The sequence below is a fragment of the Vigna radiata genome, chromosome 2 (assembly GCF_000741045.1).
Source record: "Vigna radiata var. radiata cultivar VC1973A chromosome 2, Vradiata_ver6, whole genome shotgun sequence".
NCBI classification, from domain to species: domain Eukaryota; kingdom Viridiplantae; phylum Streptophyta; class Magnoliopsida; order Fabales; family Fabaceae; genus Vigna; species Vigna radiata.
This window is the reverse complement of record NC_028352.1, coordinates 20671469-20689720: the sequence shown is the minus strand read 5'-3', so window position 1 is coordinate 20689720 and position 18252 is coordinate 20671469. Positions and strand designations below refer to the sequence as shown.

The 18252-nt window shown below is 34.2% G+C and overlaps 3 protein-coding genes across 6 annotated transcripts in view; 2 read left to right on the top strand and 1 right to left on the bottom strand.

The window, feature by feature from the left end:
• LOC106777933 (pyrophosphate-energized vacuolar membrane proton pump-like) overlaps nt 1-1782 on the top strand; it is a 6132-nt gene extending 4350 nt beyond the window's left edge. Inside the window, exon 2 of the mRNA XM_022778937.1 lies at nt 1767-1782. Within this exon, the coding sequence (XP_022634658.1) occupies nt 1767-1782 (16 nt within the window). The remainder of the gene's footprint in view (nt 1-1766) is intronic.
• The window catches only part of LOC106756010 (myosin-2), a 24939-nt gene extending 14021 nt beyond the window's left edge, over nt 1-10918 (top strand). For all 3 annotated transcript variants that reach the window (XM_022778765.1, XM_014638243.2, XM_014638244.2), the window contains exons 23-24: nt 9290-9502; nt 10030-10918. In XM_022778765.1, coding sequence (XP_022634486.1) covers nt 9290-9502; nt 10030-10485 — 669 coding nt within the window. In that variant the 3' untranslated portion in view covers nt 10486-10918. The remainder of the gene's footprint in view (nt 1-9289; nt 9503-10029) is intronic.
• A 1846-nt stretch (nt 10919-12764) lies between these two features.
• LOC106755545 lies at nt 12765-17900 on the bottom strand. 2 transcript variants are annotated; one of them, XR_002667225.1, is made up of 8 exons: nt 17718-17900; nt 17416-17515; nt 17191-17311; nt 16953-17074; nt 16342-16463; nt 16096-16255; nt 15284-15474; nt 12765-12996 (listed from the first exon to the last, which is right to left on the bottom strand). XR_002667225.1 is itself a non-coding variant. In XM_014637714.2 (7 exons), the coding sequence occupies exons 1-7, from the start codon at nt 17842-17844 to the stop codon at nt 15363-15365; spliced, it is 864 nt and encodes a 287-aa protein (XP_014493200.1). In that variant the 5' UTR covers nt 17845-17900; the 3' UTR covers nt 15092-15362. The 2 variants fall into 2 exon arrangements, 1 of the variants encoding a protein (XP_014493200.1); XM_014637714.2 differs by lacking the exon at nt 12765-12996 and having other exon boundaries at nt 15092-15474.
• Nucleotides 17901-18252: the final 352 nt, after the last annotated feature.

Below are 18252 nucleotides of genomic sequence, written 5' to 3'. Positions count from 1 at the left end.
GTCGATGTGGGACTTCCAACACACCCCCCTCACGCCGAGGTATATACATCTCGAGCGTGGGATTAGACTTTTTAATGGGTGGTCCGATAGCGGCCCGATAGCGGGTGGAACAACATGCCCAACGACAACAGAAATCGCTAGGATGGGCTTCAATCATGGCTCTGATACCATGTTAGAAGTGGACTAGTTCACTTCTAACAGTTTGCATCCACTTATATATCTCTAATTGATGTGAGACTTCCAACATCCTCCTCATGCTGAGATATATATACATCTCGAGCGTGAGACTGGACATTAATAGATGGTCTGATATCGAGTGGTATAATATGCCTAACAAACAACAAATATCATTAGTGTAAGTTCTAATCTGGCTCTGATATCATGTTAAGAAGTGGATTTTAAAGGCTAACTCAACCTTATAAAACCGGCTTGTAAAGTGAGGTTTGCACCCACTTATATACTCTAAATTGGCCTTATCTCTAGTTGATGTAGAACTTCCAACACATTAACAATGTTTGTTTAGCACATACTTCTTAGATGTTGCGAGAGAGATTGTAATTGGTTGGAGTTTAAAATGAGACTCACTTTTTAAAGTACCAACATGGAGTTGATGTACCCTTTTAAAGGCTTAATCCAAAAATATAGGAGGAAATTAAAATATCTAATGATGGTTGCCATTTACTTGAAAAAGACCTCGTGGGAGCATTGGAGGATAAGGTGGTTGTTGCTTAAATTGAGGCCATGCCATCATGGATATGTTCGATGAGGTTAAAGCCAAGAGTTGTTTGGACTATCGGAAAGGGGAAGTTGTTTGATACAGTTAGCATATTGATTAGTCAGACCTGGAAAATACAAAATATTTTATTGATTCAATCACACCAATTACATTCTCATAATCACTACTTGTAATAACTAAAACCTTTTAAAAAAAAGGAAATAAAAGTATGCTAAAGTAAATAGGAAAATTCTGAAGATATTTTTCTTAATTACTAGAGATATTGAAAATATTTTTTATCCTAATAATTTACTATACACAACATTTCTCCTCAAGTTGATAACTGAATATCAATCATTTCCAATTTACCACCAAGATATTGGAATTTTCCTAAGGAAGCCCTTTAGGGAAAATGTCTGCAATCTAAATTCCTGTATAGACATTAGTTGTAACCACTAGGCTTCTGTCAATATAATTTTTTTGTAGTCCCTGTCCATTTCAATATGTTTGGTCCTATAGTGTTGGATTGAATTATGGGAAATGTTCATGGTTGACTTGTTATCACAGTGCAATTGCATAAGGATGTAAACCTTAATTTTAAAGACATCAAGTATGATCTTTGTCCAGAATCCTTCACCCACACCTTGAGCAAGAGCTTGAAATTCACCTTCAACACTAGAACAAGTAAGATTAATTCAAGAGCCCTAGAGTTCCTATAAAACAAAACCATAGGAATTTGGGAGTGATGAAGGTAGTTCTACTATGAATAAGGGCTCAATAGCAAAGATTTGTGGGGAAACTCATTTAATTAGCCCACACCAGACTTAATATAGTTTATGCTATAAGTGTAGTTAGTCAGGTCATGCATAATCCAAGGGAGAGACATTTATAGGTTTTGAACAAAATCCTTCAATATTTGAAGACAAGTAGGAAGGGGATTATTGTTCTAAATGAATGTAAAATTAAAAATGGAGGACTATACTCATGGAGATTATGAAACGTATGTTGTTATAGAATTGTATGTTCTGAATGTATTGTGTGTCTTATGTAGACCACACAGTATGTAATTATAATATTTTATAGAATCAGTTATTATAAAAACACTTAATAATTAGGTATCAATCATCCCAATTTCCTAGATTGTGTAACAATTAATTTCCTACAAATCTGTAACAGTTGATTACATTCAAACTCTTCTCCCTAAGCTGGAGCATATGCACTAAACTTGTTACAAATATACTCAATCTGATGGCCTCCAAGGGATTTGGTGAATATATCAGCCAGCTGATTGCTAGAGTTGACAAAATTGATAGTGATTTCTCCATAGAGCACCTTTTCTCTAATAAAGTGACAATCAATTTCAATGTGTGTATACCCTTATGGCAACCAAGCGAGCTTTTAATTGATCAATATGACCATCAGGTCCAATTTTCATTGTATAAACCCAACGACAACCAACAATTTGCTTGCCAGGAGCTAAAGGAACAAGATCCTAAGTTCCATTGAAATGTAAGGCTGTCATCTGCTCTACCATTGGAATGTAAGATCGAAACCCTAAACTACTAATACCATATAAAATTGTATATGTTCTGAATGTATTGTATGTCTAATGTAGACCACAAGTATGTAATTATACTATTTTACAAAATCCATTATAATAAAAATATCTTATGAAATAGTGAAAGAGATGAGGGGAAATCTCCCTTGTGTTGAATATACACATAGGNTCCTTTATTTATAATAGAAGAAATATGGGCTAAGCCCAAAATACAAATAAGAAATATAAACAAACTAAATAAAGATAAGAGATAAATATAAACTAAATATAATATCTCTAACACTTCCCCTCAAGCTGGAGCATACAAATCATATGTTCCAAGCTTGTTACAAAGATAGTCAATTCTAGGTCCTCGCAAGGACTTAGTGAATATGTTTGCCAACTGGTTGCTTGAGTTAATGAACTCAGTCTTGATATCTTCGGATATGATTTTTTCTTTAATAAAATGGCAATCAACTTTAACGTGCTTGGTTCTCTCATGGAAGACAGGGTTAGCGCTAATATGAAGAGCAGCTTGATTATCACATATAAGTGTCATGTGAGTGATATCTCCAAATTTCAATTCACTAAGTAATTGTTTAAGCCATACAAGCTCACAAGTAGCTGATGCCATAACTCTATATTCTGCTTCTACGCTGGACCTAGCCCAATCAGCATCTGAATAACAAACGATTTTTGTATCGTTGTTAGGACCATATAGCAAACCTTTTCCAGGTGATCTTTTAATATACTTCAGTATGCGAACAACTGCATCCCAATGGTCTTCACATGAGGAGTTAAGGAATTGACTCACCACACTAACTGCGAAGGAAATGTTAGGATGTGTAACAGTAAGATAGTTTAATTTACCAACTAATCTTCTGTAACGTTCAGGATCTGAGAAAGGCTCCCCCTGATTTGGTAGGAGCTTGATGTTAGGATCCATAGGTGTCTCAACAGACTTACAGTTCATTAACCTTGTTTCCTCCAAGATGTCTAACGAATACTTCCTCTGAGATATGACAATACCATCATTGGATTATGCTACTTCAATACCCAAAAGGTATCGGAGTTTGCCAAGATCTTTGGTTTGAAAATGGTGACAAATGTGTTGTTTCATCTGAGAGATGCCAAGGTAGTCGCTTCCTGTGAGAACAATATCATCGATAATACACTATTAAGTAGATACATCCAGCACTTGAGTGGCGATAGAACACTGAATGATCCGCTTCACTGCGAGTCATACCAAATTGTTGAACAACACCACTGAATTTACCAAACCAGGCCCGAGGAGACTGTTTTAGGCCATATAGGGATTTGCGAAGACGACATACCAATCCAGATGACTCCCCCTGAGCAACAAAGTCGGGCGGTTGCTCCATATAAATTTCTTCATGCAAATCACCATTAAGGAAAGCATTTTTTACGTCAAGTTGATAAAGAGGCCATTGTCGAAGGGCGACCATGGCAATGAATAGGCGAACTGAAGTCATTTTCGCCACTGGAGAAAAAGTATCACCATGATCCAAACCAAAAATCTGTGTGTAGCCTTTGGCAACCAGTCGAGCCTTCAAACGATCAATTGTACCATCAGGGCCAACTTTGATAGCATACACCCACCTGCAACCAACAACAGACTTTCCAGATGGTAATTGGACAAGCTCCCAAGTTCCACTTTTCTGTAAAGCACTTAATTCATCCAGCATGGCTTGACGCCAACCAGGATGACTTAAGGCATCACCCAGAGACTTGGGAATTGACACAGAAGAAATGGATTAGAGACATGTGTAAAAAGATGGAGATAACCTGTGGTAACTAAGAATAGTATAATCAGGGGAAGGGTTACGAGTAGAGCGTATACCTTTACGGAGGGCAATAGGCAGGTCAGGCTCATTTGTTGGAGCCAGAGGAGACACAGGAGGCGGCACAGGAGGTGAGTCATGAGGGAGACGATTGCGGCGACTATAAACCTGGAAGGGTGGAGTTGAAGGACGATCCTGTGTGGAATGAGAGTCTAAAGGATCACAAACAATAGGAATATCAACAGTGGTAGGTGGAGGTACAAAACTAGAAGATAGTTGTGAAAAATAAAACAAAGATTCATCAAAAGTGACATCAGCAGAGATAAAATGACGATTGAGAGAAGGAGAAAAACACTTATAGCCCTTTTGTGACCGTGGAAATCCTAAGAAGACACATTTGTGAGATCTAGGAGATAACTTATTAAGACCAGGACTAAAATCATGAACAAAACATGTAGACCCGAAAACTTTAAGAGGTAATGGATGTAAAAGGGTCTTGAGGAAATAAGACAGAGTGAGGGATTTTGTTATCTAGGACAGAAGACGACATGCGGTTAATGAGATAACATGCAGTGAGAACTGCATCACCCCAAAAACGCGAGGGTACTTGGCCATGAATTAGAAGTGTACGAGTTGTTTCAATGAGGTGTCTATTCTTGCGCTCAGCCACCCCATTTTGTTGAGGAGTATAAGCACAAGAGGTCTGGTGAAGAATGCCATGAGATGCCATAAAATGTTGAAACTATTGAGAAAGGTATTCACGACCATTATCACTGCGTAAAGTTCGAATTGAAACCCCAAACTGTGTTTTTATTTCATTAAAAAACGATTGGAAAATAGAAAACAACTCAGAACGATTCTTCATTAAAAATAACCAAGTACATCTGGAGTAATCATCAATAAAAGTAACAGAATACTGAAATCCTAAAGTGGACTTAACACGACTAGGTCCCCAAATATCAGAATGAACTAATGAAAAAGGGGACGACGCTCGTTGTGAAACACTACGAGGAAAGGAACTACGAGTATGCTTTCCTAACTGACAAAACTCACATGACAAGTTGGATAACTTCGACAAACTCGGAACAAGCTGCTGCAGTTTGGCAAGGCTGGGATGACCTAATTGAGCATGAAGAAGGGATGGTGACTCCATGATGACGCCAACATGTGGAGAAGGGCGGAGAAGATATAGACCATGAGACTCACATCCTGTGCCAATCATGTGTTTCGAACTCCGGTCCTGCAAACAAACAAAATCTTTAGTAAATGAAATAACACAATTAAGGGAATGAGTTAGATGACTGACAAACAATAAATTGAAAGGAGACCCAGGGACATAGAGTACATGATCAATGGATATAGACGGAAAAATATGAACAGTACCAATACCATGAGATGAGACTCTAGACCCATCAGCCATTGTTACCGAGGGTAAATTATCCGGACATGACACGGAAGAAAACAAGGACTTGTTACCAGTTATATGATCGGTGGTGCCTGAGTCAAGGACCCAAGATCCGAGGGAGTGAGTCAGACCAACAAAAGGTGTACTTGTGCGTGCAACAGATGCAGATGTAGTGGAACTAGATTGCTGACGATCCTCATACCATTTGAGAAATTCGTTGAAGACTGCAGGGTTATCTACAGTATTTGATGAAGTAGGATGGTCTGCAGGCCGAGGAGGTGGATCAGAATTAGCCATTGCTACAGATCGAGGAGGACGTCCATGAAGTGCATAACATCTATCAATTATGTGGCTTGGCTTGCCACAATGGTCACATTTTGGTCATCCTTTACCTGGCTTGCGAGACCGACTTTTATCATCACGTTGGGCAGCCATAACAGAGGAATCATCACTATGAGGAGATGTCTCAATGAGTGGTTTGCTCGGAATACGCAAAAGAGCAGAACAAGTAGAAGTAAAGTTGGGTATGACTGGAGAACCCAAAATCTGATCACAGACATGGGAGGAATCATTATAGAGTCCGTATAACGCCAACAACATGAAGAACTTTGATCGTTGTTCCAGTTCTTCAGCAGGAGTGGAAGCAGGAGGTAATAGCTCATTAAAATCATGAAGGAGGGCATGAACTTTACCCAAATATTCTGCCACGGGACCAATAACAGTGAATAGATCCTGACAAACACCATAAAGGCGCTGGGTGTCATTCGTGTACAATAACTTTGCTTGTGCCCATACTTCTGAACATGTTTCATATGATCGAAACATTTGTTTCAGAGAAGAGTGAATGGTGGACTTTATGACGATGCATAGTTGGGCATCAATTTTCATCCAGTGGGAAGTGTCCTCTATGGTAGCACTAGTCACATTATTAGTAAGGTGATCTACATACACTTGACTCTTCAACCAAAGTTTGATGTCGGATGCCCATGTTGCATAATTCGTGCCATCTAACTCTTCAATGGACAAGTGTACATTCACATAATTGGTGTATATTGATGAGGCATCATCAAAAGAAGATGAGGCACTAGCAGAGGTGGTTGTAGACGAGAAAGAGGCCATGGAGAGGGGGAAACCCTAAAAATTCAATGTGCTCCGATTGATGCAACAACCATAGATCCAGAAAGAGGGCGAGGAGGCGATTCGGATGGAGTGGTCGCCGGTCTATTCTGGAACTCCGGCGAGGCTCCGACGAGTCTACGACGAGGTTCCGTCGACGACAGCGGTGGCTGCTGTGGAGGCTACGACCGTGGAAGAGGCTGGATCAGAACCTAAGCTCTAGATACCATATGAAATAATGAAAGAGATGAGGGGAAATCTCCCTTGTGTTGAATATACACATAGGNTCCTTTATTTATAATAGAAGAAATATGGGCTAAGCCCAAAATACAAATAAGAAATATAAACAAACTAAATAAAGATAAGAGATAAATATAAACTAAATACAATATCTCTAACATATCTAATAAGCTGAACTCAATCCTACAAAACTAGTTTATGAAATCAGCTTATCTCTAGTCGATGTGAAACTTCTAACATATCTCCCTCACACTGAGGTATATACATCTTGTGCGTGGGACTAAATATTAATGGATGGTCCAATAGCGTCCCGATAGTGGATGGAATGATATGTGCAACAAACACAAATCTCGCTAGGATATGCTCTAACTCGTGACTATTAAGTGTATATGTTCTGAATGTATAGTGTTTCTAATGCAAACCACAAAATATGTAATTATACTATTTTACATAATCAATTATAATAAAAACACTTAATAATTAGGAATCAATCATCCTAATTTTCTAGATTATGTAATGGTTAATTTCCTAAAAATCTGTAAAAAACAGTTGTTACAAATAAGGATCCACTTCAAGATATTTCATGTTCTTGGGTGGAAATTTGGTGACTTGAAGAAGTAGAAAACAAAATTTTGTTGCAAGACTGAATTTGGAGCTATGGTACATGGGGTGTGTGAACTATTATGATTAAAAATTATTTTGAGGGATCTTAAAGTGACATGTGAAGAATCTATGACTCTTTATGGTGATAACCATAAACTATTAGCATTGCTCGCAATCCAGTTCAATATAATAGAATTAAGCATATAGAGATAATTGACACTATTAAAGAAAAACTTGATAGAGGCCTTATCATCACTTTTTATGTCCCATTTGCTCTTTCCACCGGATGATTTCATGATCTCACATGTAAGTTTGGAATAATATATATCCATTCACTAGCATGAGCGGAGTGTTGATTAGGGAGAAAACTTAGTTGATAAGCTACAGTAGGATATTGTAATTAATTACAAGTCTGCTGTTAGAAGTTGGAAGATTCTAGAGATGTCTTTGTAATCATTGCTTCATGATTAAAGTTCTCTATAATATAGAGCTTGATGTACTGTTAAAAAATTCAATTCAATAAAATCTTCTCATAACCAGTTTAACATTTAACCCACCTAGAAATGGGAGGATACCAGCTAACTTGAATGTTGTTTTCTTAGATTTTTGGGAAACAATTACATGAAATTTGTCTATTATCAGTTGATTGTTTTCAATCTTGAGGATATAGTTATTTGGACAATGGGAAAGGGGATGCTAGTTGACACTAGGATACTCATTAGTTAGTTTGAGTTGATGAGTTAAAATTGGGCGGATTGAGAGGTGAAGGAGGAATGTTCATTTTGTAGATTGAGCATTAGCTTTTTTCGAAAGGAGAAAACCTCGCTGGAGAGGAAAGCTTCTCATTCGTTTCATCCTATTTAGTATACGTATTTATTTTTTCTTTTTCCAATCCTGATTTCATTACTCGTGTGACCATGTTAGGCAATTAAAGGTTTATGTGAAAAGGGATAAAAAAGGGATGAAATAAGTAGCAGGAAAAGGTGGTTAGTTGTTAGAAGAGAGAGAGCGAATATAAATAACAAACAGAATAGGGAGAAAGGGGATCAGATATTATTTTGGGATTTAGACTAGATCTCTTGGCAAGTGGAGGAAGGGAGGCTTCCTTGGGAAAGAGATTGATACTTGTATTTTCTTTTCTGCACATTACAGAGGAAATAGAAATACATATACATGTTTCTTTTATACTGTTGAGTGTGTGTGTGAGCATGGAGCTGCTGTTTGGTTCCTTATGTCTATAGGTTTACACCAAGGGTTTATTATTCCTTTTGTTTTGGTTTTGAATGTTCGTATGTTATGATCATATCTAGGAGTTTGTAGCTTAATGCACGCTTTTTGCACAAGACGTGTTTCTAAAGGAGTTGGGAGATGGAATTGACGGTAAACTAGAGTATTGGGAAAGCTTAGGAATCACTTGGTTTCCATTTAAGTAGAAGCAGAATGGGGCCATATATATGGAATGCATGTCCAACGTGATGCATGCTAGCATTGGCTTTAAGGTGAAAATTGGATATAAGACATCCCAAGTCACAGTTTAGTTATTTTTGGATAAATGACAGAAAATCAGGGAGATGCTGAAAATATGACTCTGAGTTGCTTAGATCAATTTCCTTTATATACTTCGGCACACGAATGGAAATATGTTCTGAAATTCTTAATCCTTTAGGAAAGTAGAGAAAGTTAGGATTCAATTGCCCCTCACGCAAGATTAAAAACAATGTGCTGTTGCTTCCAACTTTCATTAGTAAACTGCTGGAAATAAAAATAAAAATTGTGTTTATGTTTCGGTAATTGTACTAATTATCATGGTAAACTTGTTTGCGGTGTGTTTTGAAATGTAACAACCCCCGTTGTCCTTTTTGATTTAGCAGGATTTGTCCAAAGAGCCTGTTCAGAATCTGCTTTCAGCTTTAGCAGAACTCCAAAGGCAGGTTGATAAGGCTGATGCAGTTGTAGAGCAAAAGGAAGAGGAATATATTGAGTTGAGGGAACAGCTAAAACAATCTGAGAGAAAGAGGATTGAATATGAGACAAAAATGAAGTCAATGGAGGAGGCTTGGCAAAAGCAGATGGCATCTTTGCAAGTAAGTTTTCAGTCCAGACAAGCATTCAAGTTTTGACATATGAATGTTATTTTAATGGATGCAACTGTTGGTTGATCCAAACTTTTGACTAGTACTGTATATGTACCTGTAGTTTACATGAACAAGTTATTCTGATAAAAAAAACTCGTCTAGGAGACACCAATATCAGAATCTTAAACTTCTATAACGTGGGACTCATGAGTCATGTCCCATACCCAGCAATTAGATTCTAACATATTCCCTCATCTCAATAACCAGATAAATTATTATCACTCAATTATTTGTACCAGCTTTCTGAAAGAAGAATTAGTTGGTATTATGAAATACTAGTGTGATATACCAAGTTGGATTTATCTTTGAATTTGTCATTACTGATGATATATAAAACGGTTCCTAAGAAGTTAATGTGTCTGTTTGATTTTCAAATCTAAAAAGCGTTCATTTTTACAAGACTAGTCCGATGCTGCACGAAGATTTCATATCCAACTTAAATTCTATGATAGATTTTGATTGCAATTTCAATGCAGATGAGTCTTGTTGCTGCTAGAAAGAGCCTTGCTTCTGAGAATGCTACTGTTCAACCTGTAAGACATGATTTGTTGTTACCTCGTGGTTATGATTCTGAAGATACGTCCATGGGATCAAGAACTCCTGGTGGGAGCACACCAATGCTTTCTGGCAATCTGTCTATCACTGATGCAGGGAGACAGGTCAATGGCAATTTGACTACAATCAGCAATCTGATGAAGGAATTCGAGCAACGAACACAGGACTTTGATGATGAAGTAAAAGCTATGCACGATGTCAAACCGGGGCAGTGTGCAAACAAAAACTCGGTTGAAGAACTTAGGAAACTTAAACAGAGATTTGAAGGGTGGAAGAAACAATACAAGATCAGATTACGTGAGACCAAGGCAAGGCTGTATAAATCAGAATCAGAGAAAAGTTGGCGAGCATGGTGGAAGTTAGGCTCCAGAGCATAAAGGGCATTCGGTTTTCAGTTTTCAAACTCTCTTTGCTGAGAATAGAAACTCTAAAGATTCATCAAAAATGGCAAAATGATTGGTGTTGTGAACTTTTTCCTTTTTGAGGAATGGCTTCTATATCTTGGTGGAACACTTTTGATAAAAATGTTACTAATTCACTCGTTGGTGAAGGAAAAAAAATTGTATATCTACCAATTTTGTTACATAGGGAAAGTAAATAGGTTGTGCATAGTTGTAGACTTGTAAGATGGCATAGTTTGTGTTGTCTAGTCTATAGTTGATTTTGTATATTCCTTTTTCACTTTCTCTTTTGGGGTGAAAAACTGTGATGGATGATTTGATCTAAAAACTCAGTCTGAAGATTTTAATTGTAAGTTTTGGTGTCTTCAATATTAAGGGAAAAAAATTAGTGGCTGTTTTCTTGTGTTTATGACAACGATTGTCTCTCCGAGTTTGGTCAAACAGATATCTATGTTTTTTCAAGTGCATGATGGTCTGCGAATCCTGCATATTTTCCTACAAACTATGGTATGCAATTCTGTGTTGTTTCTACCATGACCGCCCAATAGTTGGATAAGCAAATGTGTGGATGTGACTATCCTAAGATGCAATATTATGTGAGGGCAACTTCTTCATGCATCCTCATAATTTCAGTCTGTATTTTTATAAACTTTTTCATTTTGAATTATGCAATCTAAAATATAAATTTTTCACTTTAAATTGTACAATATAACTTATAATTTTTTTATATTTTGGATTATATAATTTAAGATGTATTTTTTTATTTTATATTAGGAAATGTATAATTTGAAATTCTTTAAATTATGTTGGAGATTATTCATTCCAAGATATAAAAATTTATAAAGGTGGATTTTTTTTTTTTTTTTATCGAAAGTGTCCTTTTGATGATTTTCTATGATAAAATGTTGATTTTTTTTCTTAAACTTAAAAATTGAATTAAACCATATCACATGACATCTCTTTTTTATATTTAATTTAGGCGATTTTTATAAAATAAATTAAGTCATGCAATATCTCAGAAAAATGATATTTTAGAAGTGGTAGTGGTTAAAAAATAGTGAGATTCAATTATCTTAATATTAAATGGTTTTAATTTAAATAGTTTTATTATGAATGAATTTCATTATTTTTAAAACACATAATCTTTCTAGAAATTACTTTTCTATAGAGTTTTCTCACTTCTTTCTAGGAGTTCTTCCTTTGCGTTCATCAGTTTGAATACCGTCTGAGTGATAATAATGACTAGATTTCCAAGTTGACTCGATCAGTTTCTCCAAAAGAGTAAGTTAATTTTTATTCTTTTTTTTATCTGTCTCGTTTCCTTTGCATGCGAACCATAGTGTTTATGTATGTGTCATTCAAGTCTTTTATAAGACTCTTTACTGATTAATGGTTCTAACAGTATATCTTGATATGTTTCTGTGAATTGTAGGTATAGATAAAGTTCCTTATGCTGGTAGAATCGTCTTAGCTTTTATAGAACGAACAGTTGGCTCTTCTAAAAGAAAATGAAAGCTAACTACCATATTTTTTAAAGTTATATGATGTTTATTTTTCTTTTTTATACATAATGATTTGACCGAATCAATGGTGTCATGGGTAGCGATTTATGCATAGAACTAAAGGATGGTTACAAAGTAAGTGAGGGGGAAACAACTTCATTGACTTGAAAGGATCATCTGTTTAATTGATTTCTACATTGAAATGTCAATTAATATGCTTAATATTTTTATTTATAGTATTTTACATGCATCAAATTGGTATTTGGTATGGTTATCTTGGAATATATATATATATATATATATATATATATATATATATATATATATATATATATATATATATATATATATATATATATATATATATATATATATATATATATATAATCGGCTTATGAAAGTTTCAAAAAACAAAATCAAGAAAATAATGATAATTTTATAGAATATGATAAACAAGTTGTGTATATAAAATATTAACTCAAATAAGTTTTAACTCTCATTTTTGTTCGATGTTAACAACAATTTTTATCTAAATAATTAAAAAGAAATGTTGACACCTATTTTATCCATATAATTAATTTCTTTTAAAAAAATCCAGCAAAGTTAATTTAAAAACAAAAATTCAAAATACTAAAAGAATAACAAAGGAGATGAAAGTAAAAAAAGAAAAATAGAAAATAATCTTTTTTATTACAATATATATTTATTTTGACAAATTCAAAATCAAAACTAGAATAATTCATGAGATCTTTTTAATCATCTTTTTCCTAGAGTTGGCCTAAAAAATATCACACCATTTAACCACCTAAAGTCGTGAGCCTTCTCCCTTGCAACCATAGTTTCCACATTGTCCTTGTCCCTTTGTCCACCATATTCTGCAAACTCCATTTAAGAGACCAAACCTCCTAGCTTCTCTTCTAGCTTTGGACCACCTTTTGCTTGGAGGGTTGCTATCATTTGATATATAATTTGGACATGCTAAGTCCTGTTTATGATAAATTTAGCGAGATGATATTAAAAGAAGAACTATCAAAAATGAATCACAATCTACAGACTAACTCGGTCTATCACGAATTTGGATCTAGTTGGATTTAAAAAGATTGAGGTAAAATTAGAGACAAAGGTTGAGGCCCATATATGTATTTCAAACCCCAACGTTGAAATTCAAGCCCTGAAACAAAAGCTGCAAATATACTTCTGGGAGCACATTCTAGATTAATCCAAAATATGTTTGTATAATGAAATATTCAATCCAAAATGTCTTACTAGATTCAAAAGCATATTCTAGATTACATAAGCTGAAATGAAAGCTTCAAAGATTTTTCGGAAAGCTTAATCTGAAACATGTTTCCAAATCCAATAACATGTTCTAAATTATGCAATCTATAACATACTTAAAACCCTCAAACCACACATCTCACTCCACTAGAAGAAAGTAAAGAAGGTGACATGGTTTCCTTCTCATATTTTACATAAATTTATAAGGGTAAAATTGGAATATATCATTTTACGAAGGTGCATGAAGAAAAATTGGAGGTTCGGGAAGAAATGTCCAAACAAGTAACAAGTAGAAACGGAAAATTGGATGGTGTGAGAATGATAATGAACTTTGGACTCCCTTTTTTATTGCTCTTTCTATTTTCTTTGTTTACATGATCTCCTTTTGTTGAGAGGAATTTTCTAATTTTTATTTTATTGTCTAAAAAATTAAAATACTTTTGAACTTCAATTTTTTTTTTAAATTTTCAAAAAAACAATTATTTCACCCTTTTTATTTTTAATTTTTTTTAATTTTTAAAATTAAAACCCTAATTTTATGAATTTTTGAAAACAAATTTTATTTATCAGAACAAAATTAGATTAGATTTTCACAAATATTGATAAATATGTGTACACTAAATCTAAAAAAAGGTGAGTGTGACATTGTATAACTACATTTTAACGACATTAATTTTTGGTGTAAGCAATTATATAGTTTCAAGAACAAAATTATTTGTAAAATATAAGTTTGAAATGAAAGGCATAAGTGAAGAAGAGTAATTTTACGACTTAGAATTATAAGGGAGGTAATATATTATTATTTCAAAAACAATATACTAAAAAGTTTCTTTAAGAAGTTTGGCTATTGTAACTTTAAGTTAGTAAGCACTATATATATATATATATATATATATATATATATATATATATATATATATATATATATATATATATATATATATATATATATATATATATATATATATATATATGATGTTAATTCTAAATTAAAGAAAAGTATTAAAAATCAATTTTTCAACCTAAATATGCCCAAATCATTGGGAGTTTATTACATTTAAAGAGCTTTTATTAAATTAAATGGACTCTATCTTTGAAATTTAAATTTGATATCTAGTCCTAAATAACAATGTGGTGAAGACTTTGATATCGTCATGAACTCTACATCCGAAAAGTGAACTGGTAAAAATGATAGCAAGTTGTATGAGTATTGGTAAAATCATAGCAAGTAAAAAAAGTTAAAAAAAAGGTTAATCCTAGAGTTCTCATAGGTATTGTAAGTAACATAATAATATTTTGACTAACATTTTTTTTTTTGACAATATTTTAACATCATCTACATGTTATTCTGTGATTGGTCCATGTTCGTGTTTATGATTATTATTATTATTGATTGTAGAATAATTTTGGACCAATCACAGAATGACACGTAGATGATGTTAAAATGTTGTCAAAAAAATGTTGTCAAAGTATCATTAACCTTGTGAGTATGTTCTAACTTCTAGATCACCGTCCTTGTTTTAGATGAGTAACAACCAAACAACCACATTTCAATACCTTGTCTTCTTTTTTATGTTTCTTTCATCTTTTTTTGTTGCAGTACCATTTTACTAGTATTATCATGTTCTAACACTGTTTACGTTTCATTTTAAATACTCTTTCTATTTATTGCGGGGAGGGGATGTCTTGAAACACACAATAGGTTATTCTTTCATTCTGAATTCTTTTTCTTCTGTATTGTTTGGTTGTTTTTAATATAAACTTCAGCTCAGCTTCAATTTACTGTGATGAGCACTGCAAACTAGCATATATATTCTAATTTCATTTAGTATATTTTTTCGAGACAAACACCACCAAGAGTGTGAAGGAGGTGAGAAATAAAAAGTACATAACACATACATAACTAAAATAGATACTCTCTACATTGTACGTATGGGAAACTGTACAGAGTTAATTACGGATAATGTTATTGTATGAAAGTGATGGCACTTTACCTGGTCCATATTCAAGCTTAACAATATTAGGTAATCCAGAATACCCCTTAATTTTGTTGTATGGGAAAGTAACATCATACTATGTCTCCACAACTGGCACGCCTGCGTACGAGTAAGAGTAGATCCCAATGTTGGAGTTGCCCTCTCTAAACTTCATCCAAGAAACCCTCCAAGTTTTAAGCAAATTTTGTCTGCACGAAGATCACAACAATCAAATGACATTCAATAATCGAGATAGTAGTCAAACTGAAATTGCAATTGTAAAGTAGTTTCCAAAATACAACAGAAAATGAAGTAATGAACTGCAAGTTTTCAACTAATGCAACAATTATACGGGTGAATATTGTAAAATTCACAATATGGCTGACAATCTCACAAATCTACTAGTTCCCACATTTTTGGTTAACAAAAGCTAACAATCATAAGTTAAATTTACAGATAAATTAAAGAGATAAATGCAACAAAACACATATTTACTAGTGAAAGTCACTCTACTGATCGATAGTTTGTAAGACAGGTGAAAAAAAAGAACTACAAGATTTTGTAATCAACATAGTTCATATACTCAGGAGGGAAACAGGTAGGTTCTCTTTCTTAATGTTTGTTTTCTTTTTCCAATGTCCATGCACATCCAATTGCCCAGGCTGAGACATTTTAATAGGGCGGATAGGAAATAAGCTTAATGCCAATTCATTGGGTGAACTATATATCTCGTATTCCCACAATTGCAAGCTGTTTTCTTGCAGTACCAATGCTGAAACAATTGAGTCCATTAATTATGCGCAGTTTTAATGTTGCAGACATGCAAATACCTCTCAGGTTCGACATTCCTTTTAGCAAGCATGAATGTTAAGAATACAGGTACCATTGCTGCAGCTAGATGCTTAAGTGTGTGACCACTGACAATATGGTGTGTCCATCCATAGATCACTTCATCAGTAGCTTCTAGCACTTTCGCTAAAAGATAAAACCCTGGAAAGCAATTATTTAAAATATAAGCATGGCTTGTGGTTATAACAAACATTAAGGGGGAATTATACCATAACATAAATCCAAACCTGCAGCCCAGAGCCAATAAGTTGAATGTGTGTACATTGGAGGTAACAAAATAGCCATTATAGGAATGGCAATGCAAGGCACAAACTGGACCAGAGCATATGGACGAAGGTCATCAAAGAACCTGGGTGAATAGAAGACAAGAATAATTATTTCAAGAATTAAAGTTCAGGTAACTAAGTCAGCTGAATGGGCAAGTACTTGGTACGTATTTGATTTCATGTTGAAATACCAATTAACATGGTTTTAGGTAGATTTAGACATGATTGGTTACGCGTGGAGAAATTTATTATGGGTCAAGAATAGATTTTGAGTTGAAATTTTCAAAATCAATTTCATTTGCTTTGTCAACGTTCATCAAACACATACTTAACAATTAACCTCAAATAGAAATCACATATATGAATTATAACATCGAAAATAACTAAACTAAGTTTTGACACTCTGAACAGTTCTACGAGTTGATCATCCCATGATGAATAAGGTAACTACATAAAAATGGCAAATGTATTGGCAGAATCAACACTACTTTATCCATATGAAGAACAACTGTCTTCTACTTAATAGACAAAATTCTGTCATAAAATGCAAAATTAATAAACAGTGAGCTTGCCTCCAATACACAATGCTTATTATACCAGCCAAAAGTAGAGGTATAATTGAAACCGTTCCCTTCCTCTCATCAATCCGCTCAATGATGAATATTGCAATGATGGATGTGAAAGCAACAGTCATCTGCAATCACAATCAGCTTGTAGATCAAAAAGTTGACACGGCCAAAAAGAAGGGATGGAAACGGCTTTTAGCAGTGGCAAACAATTTGCATAAAACTAAATTCAAGTCTAACTCACCGGGAGCCTATCCCAGACAAGGCGAGCATCATCTGGCTTGAGATGATAGTATGAAGATCCAACTGCAACAGCAGCCACACCAACATAGAAGCAAGTCCAACCCCATATTTCACCTTGCAAGCTTTTGGCACGCATCACAATCACAAACCACACAACAAAGAGAATCAAGATTTTTGCCAGTAATAAGAAAGTTGATTGCTATAGAAAATTAACAGACTATAGTACCTGAGTCTAAAGTAGTTTCCATGATAAAGGAGTACAAGTCCAACGAGGCCAATAACCAGAAAAGGAAAATTTGATATCACATTAAGTGCATTAGGAATACCTGAAAATTAACACTGAACATTCAAAATAATCTCCACTCAATTCAAATCAATTCCACCAAAATCATAATCAGTGGAGTCAAGTTCCCTTTTTTAGGCGACCCATTGGAAAAATATGTAAAACAAGAAAAAAAGGGTAAAACGATAGAAAAAGAAAAGGGACAAAAGTGGGTCCGAAACACAGTAGAAAGTGAAGAGGGTTACCGAAGAATTTGCGGTGGTCGGCGAAATTATGATACTCTTGGGACTGAGGAATGGCTGGGGTAACGATCATAAGAACTACGAAGCAAAAAAGTGAAACCAGCGATGCATAAAGGCTGCGATTTCTCATGGTTTGGGTGCATATGCTACAATACAACTTTCGTACGAGGTGGGTTCTTGATTGTATTACCTTATTTGATATATATATATATATATATATATATATATATATATATATATATATATATATATATATATATATATTAATTATAACAAAACATGAGATAAGAAGGGACTGATATCAATATTGAGAGGTGGATTTGTTTTACTTAGGGTTTTTAAAAACAGGTAACATGGTTATGGGATAATTTGTTATTTAATGAGATAATTCAACCCAATTTATTTATTAATGAGTTAAAAAAAAAATCTGAATTTGGTTCGACCTATCATAGAGTAATAGGTTAAACAAATTAATTGGCTCAATTAATTATATATTTTGTTTCAAATCTAAAAAAAATTATAATTTTTTTAATTTAAA

Coding starts and splice junctions, on each gene's coding strand:
- LOC106755545 (XM_014637714.2), bottom strand. CDS start 17,844: ATGAGAAATCGCAGCCTTTATGCATCGCTGGTTTCACTTTTTTGCTTC. Junction 17,312..17,415: donor GGAAACTACTTTAGACTCAG/GTACTATAGTCT, acceptor GCGTGCCAAAAG/CTTGCAAGGTGAAATATGGG. Junction 15,475..16,095: donor AGGAATGTCGAACCTGAGAG/GTATTTGCATGT, acceptor ATCTTCGTGCAG/ACAAAATTTGCTTAAAACTT.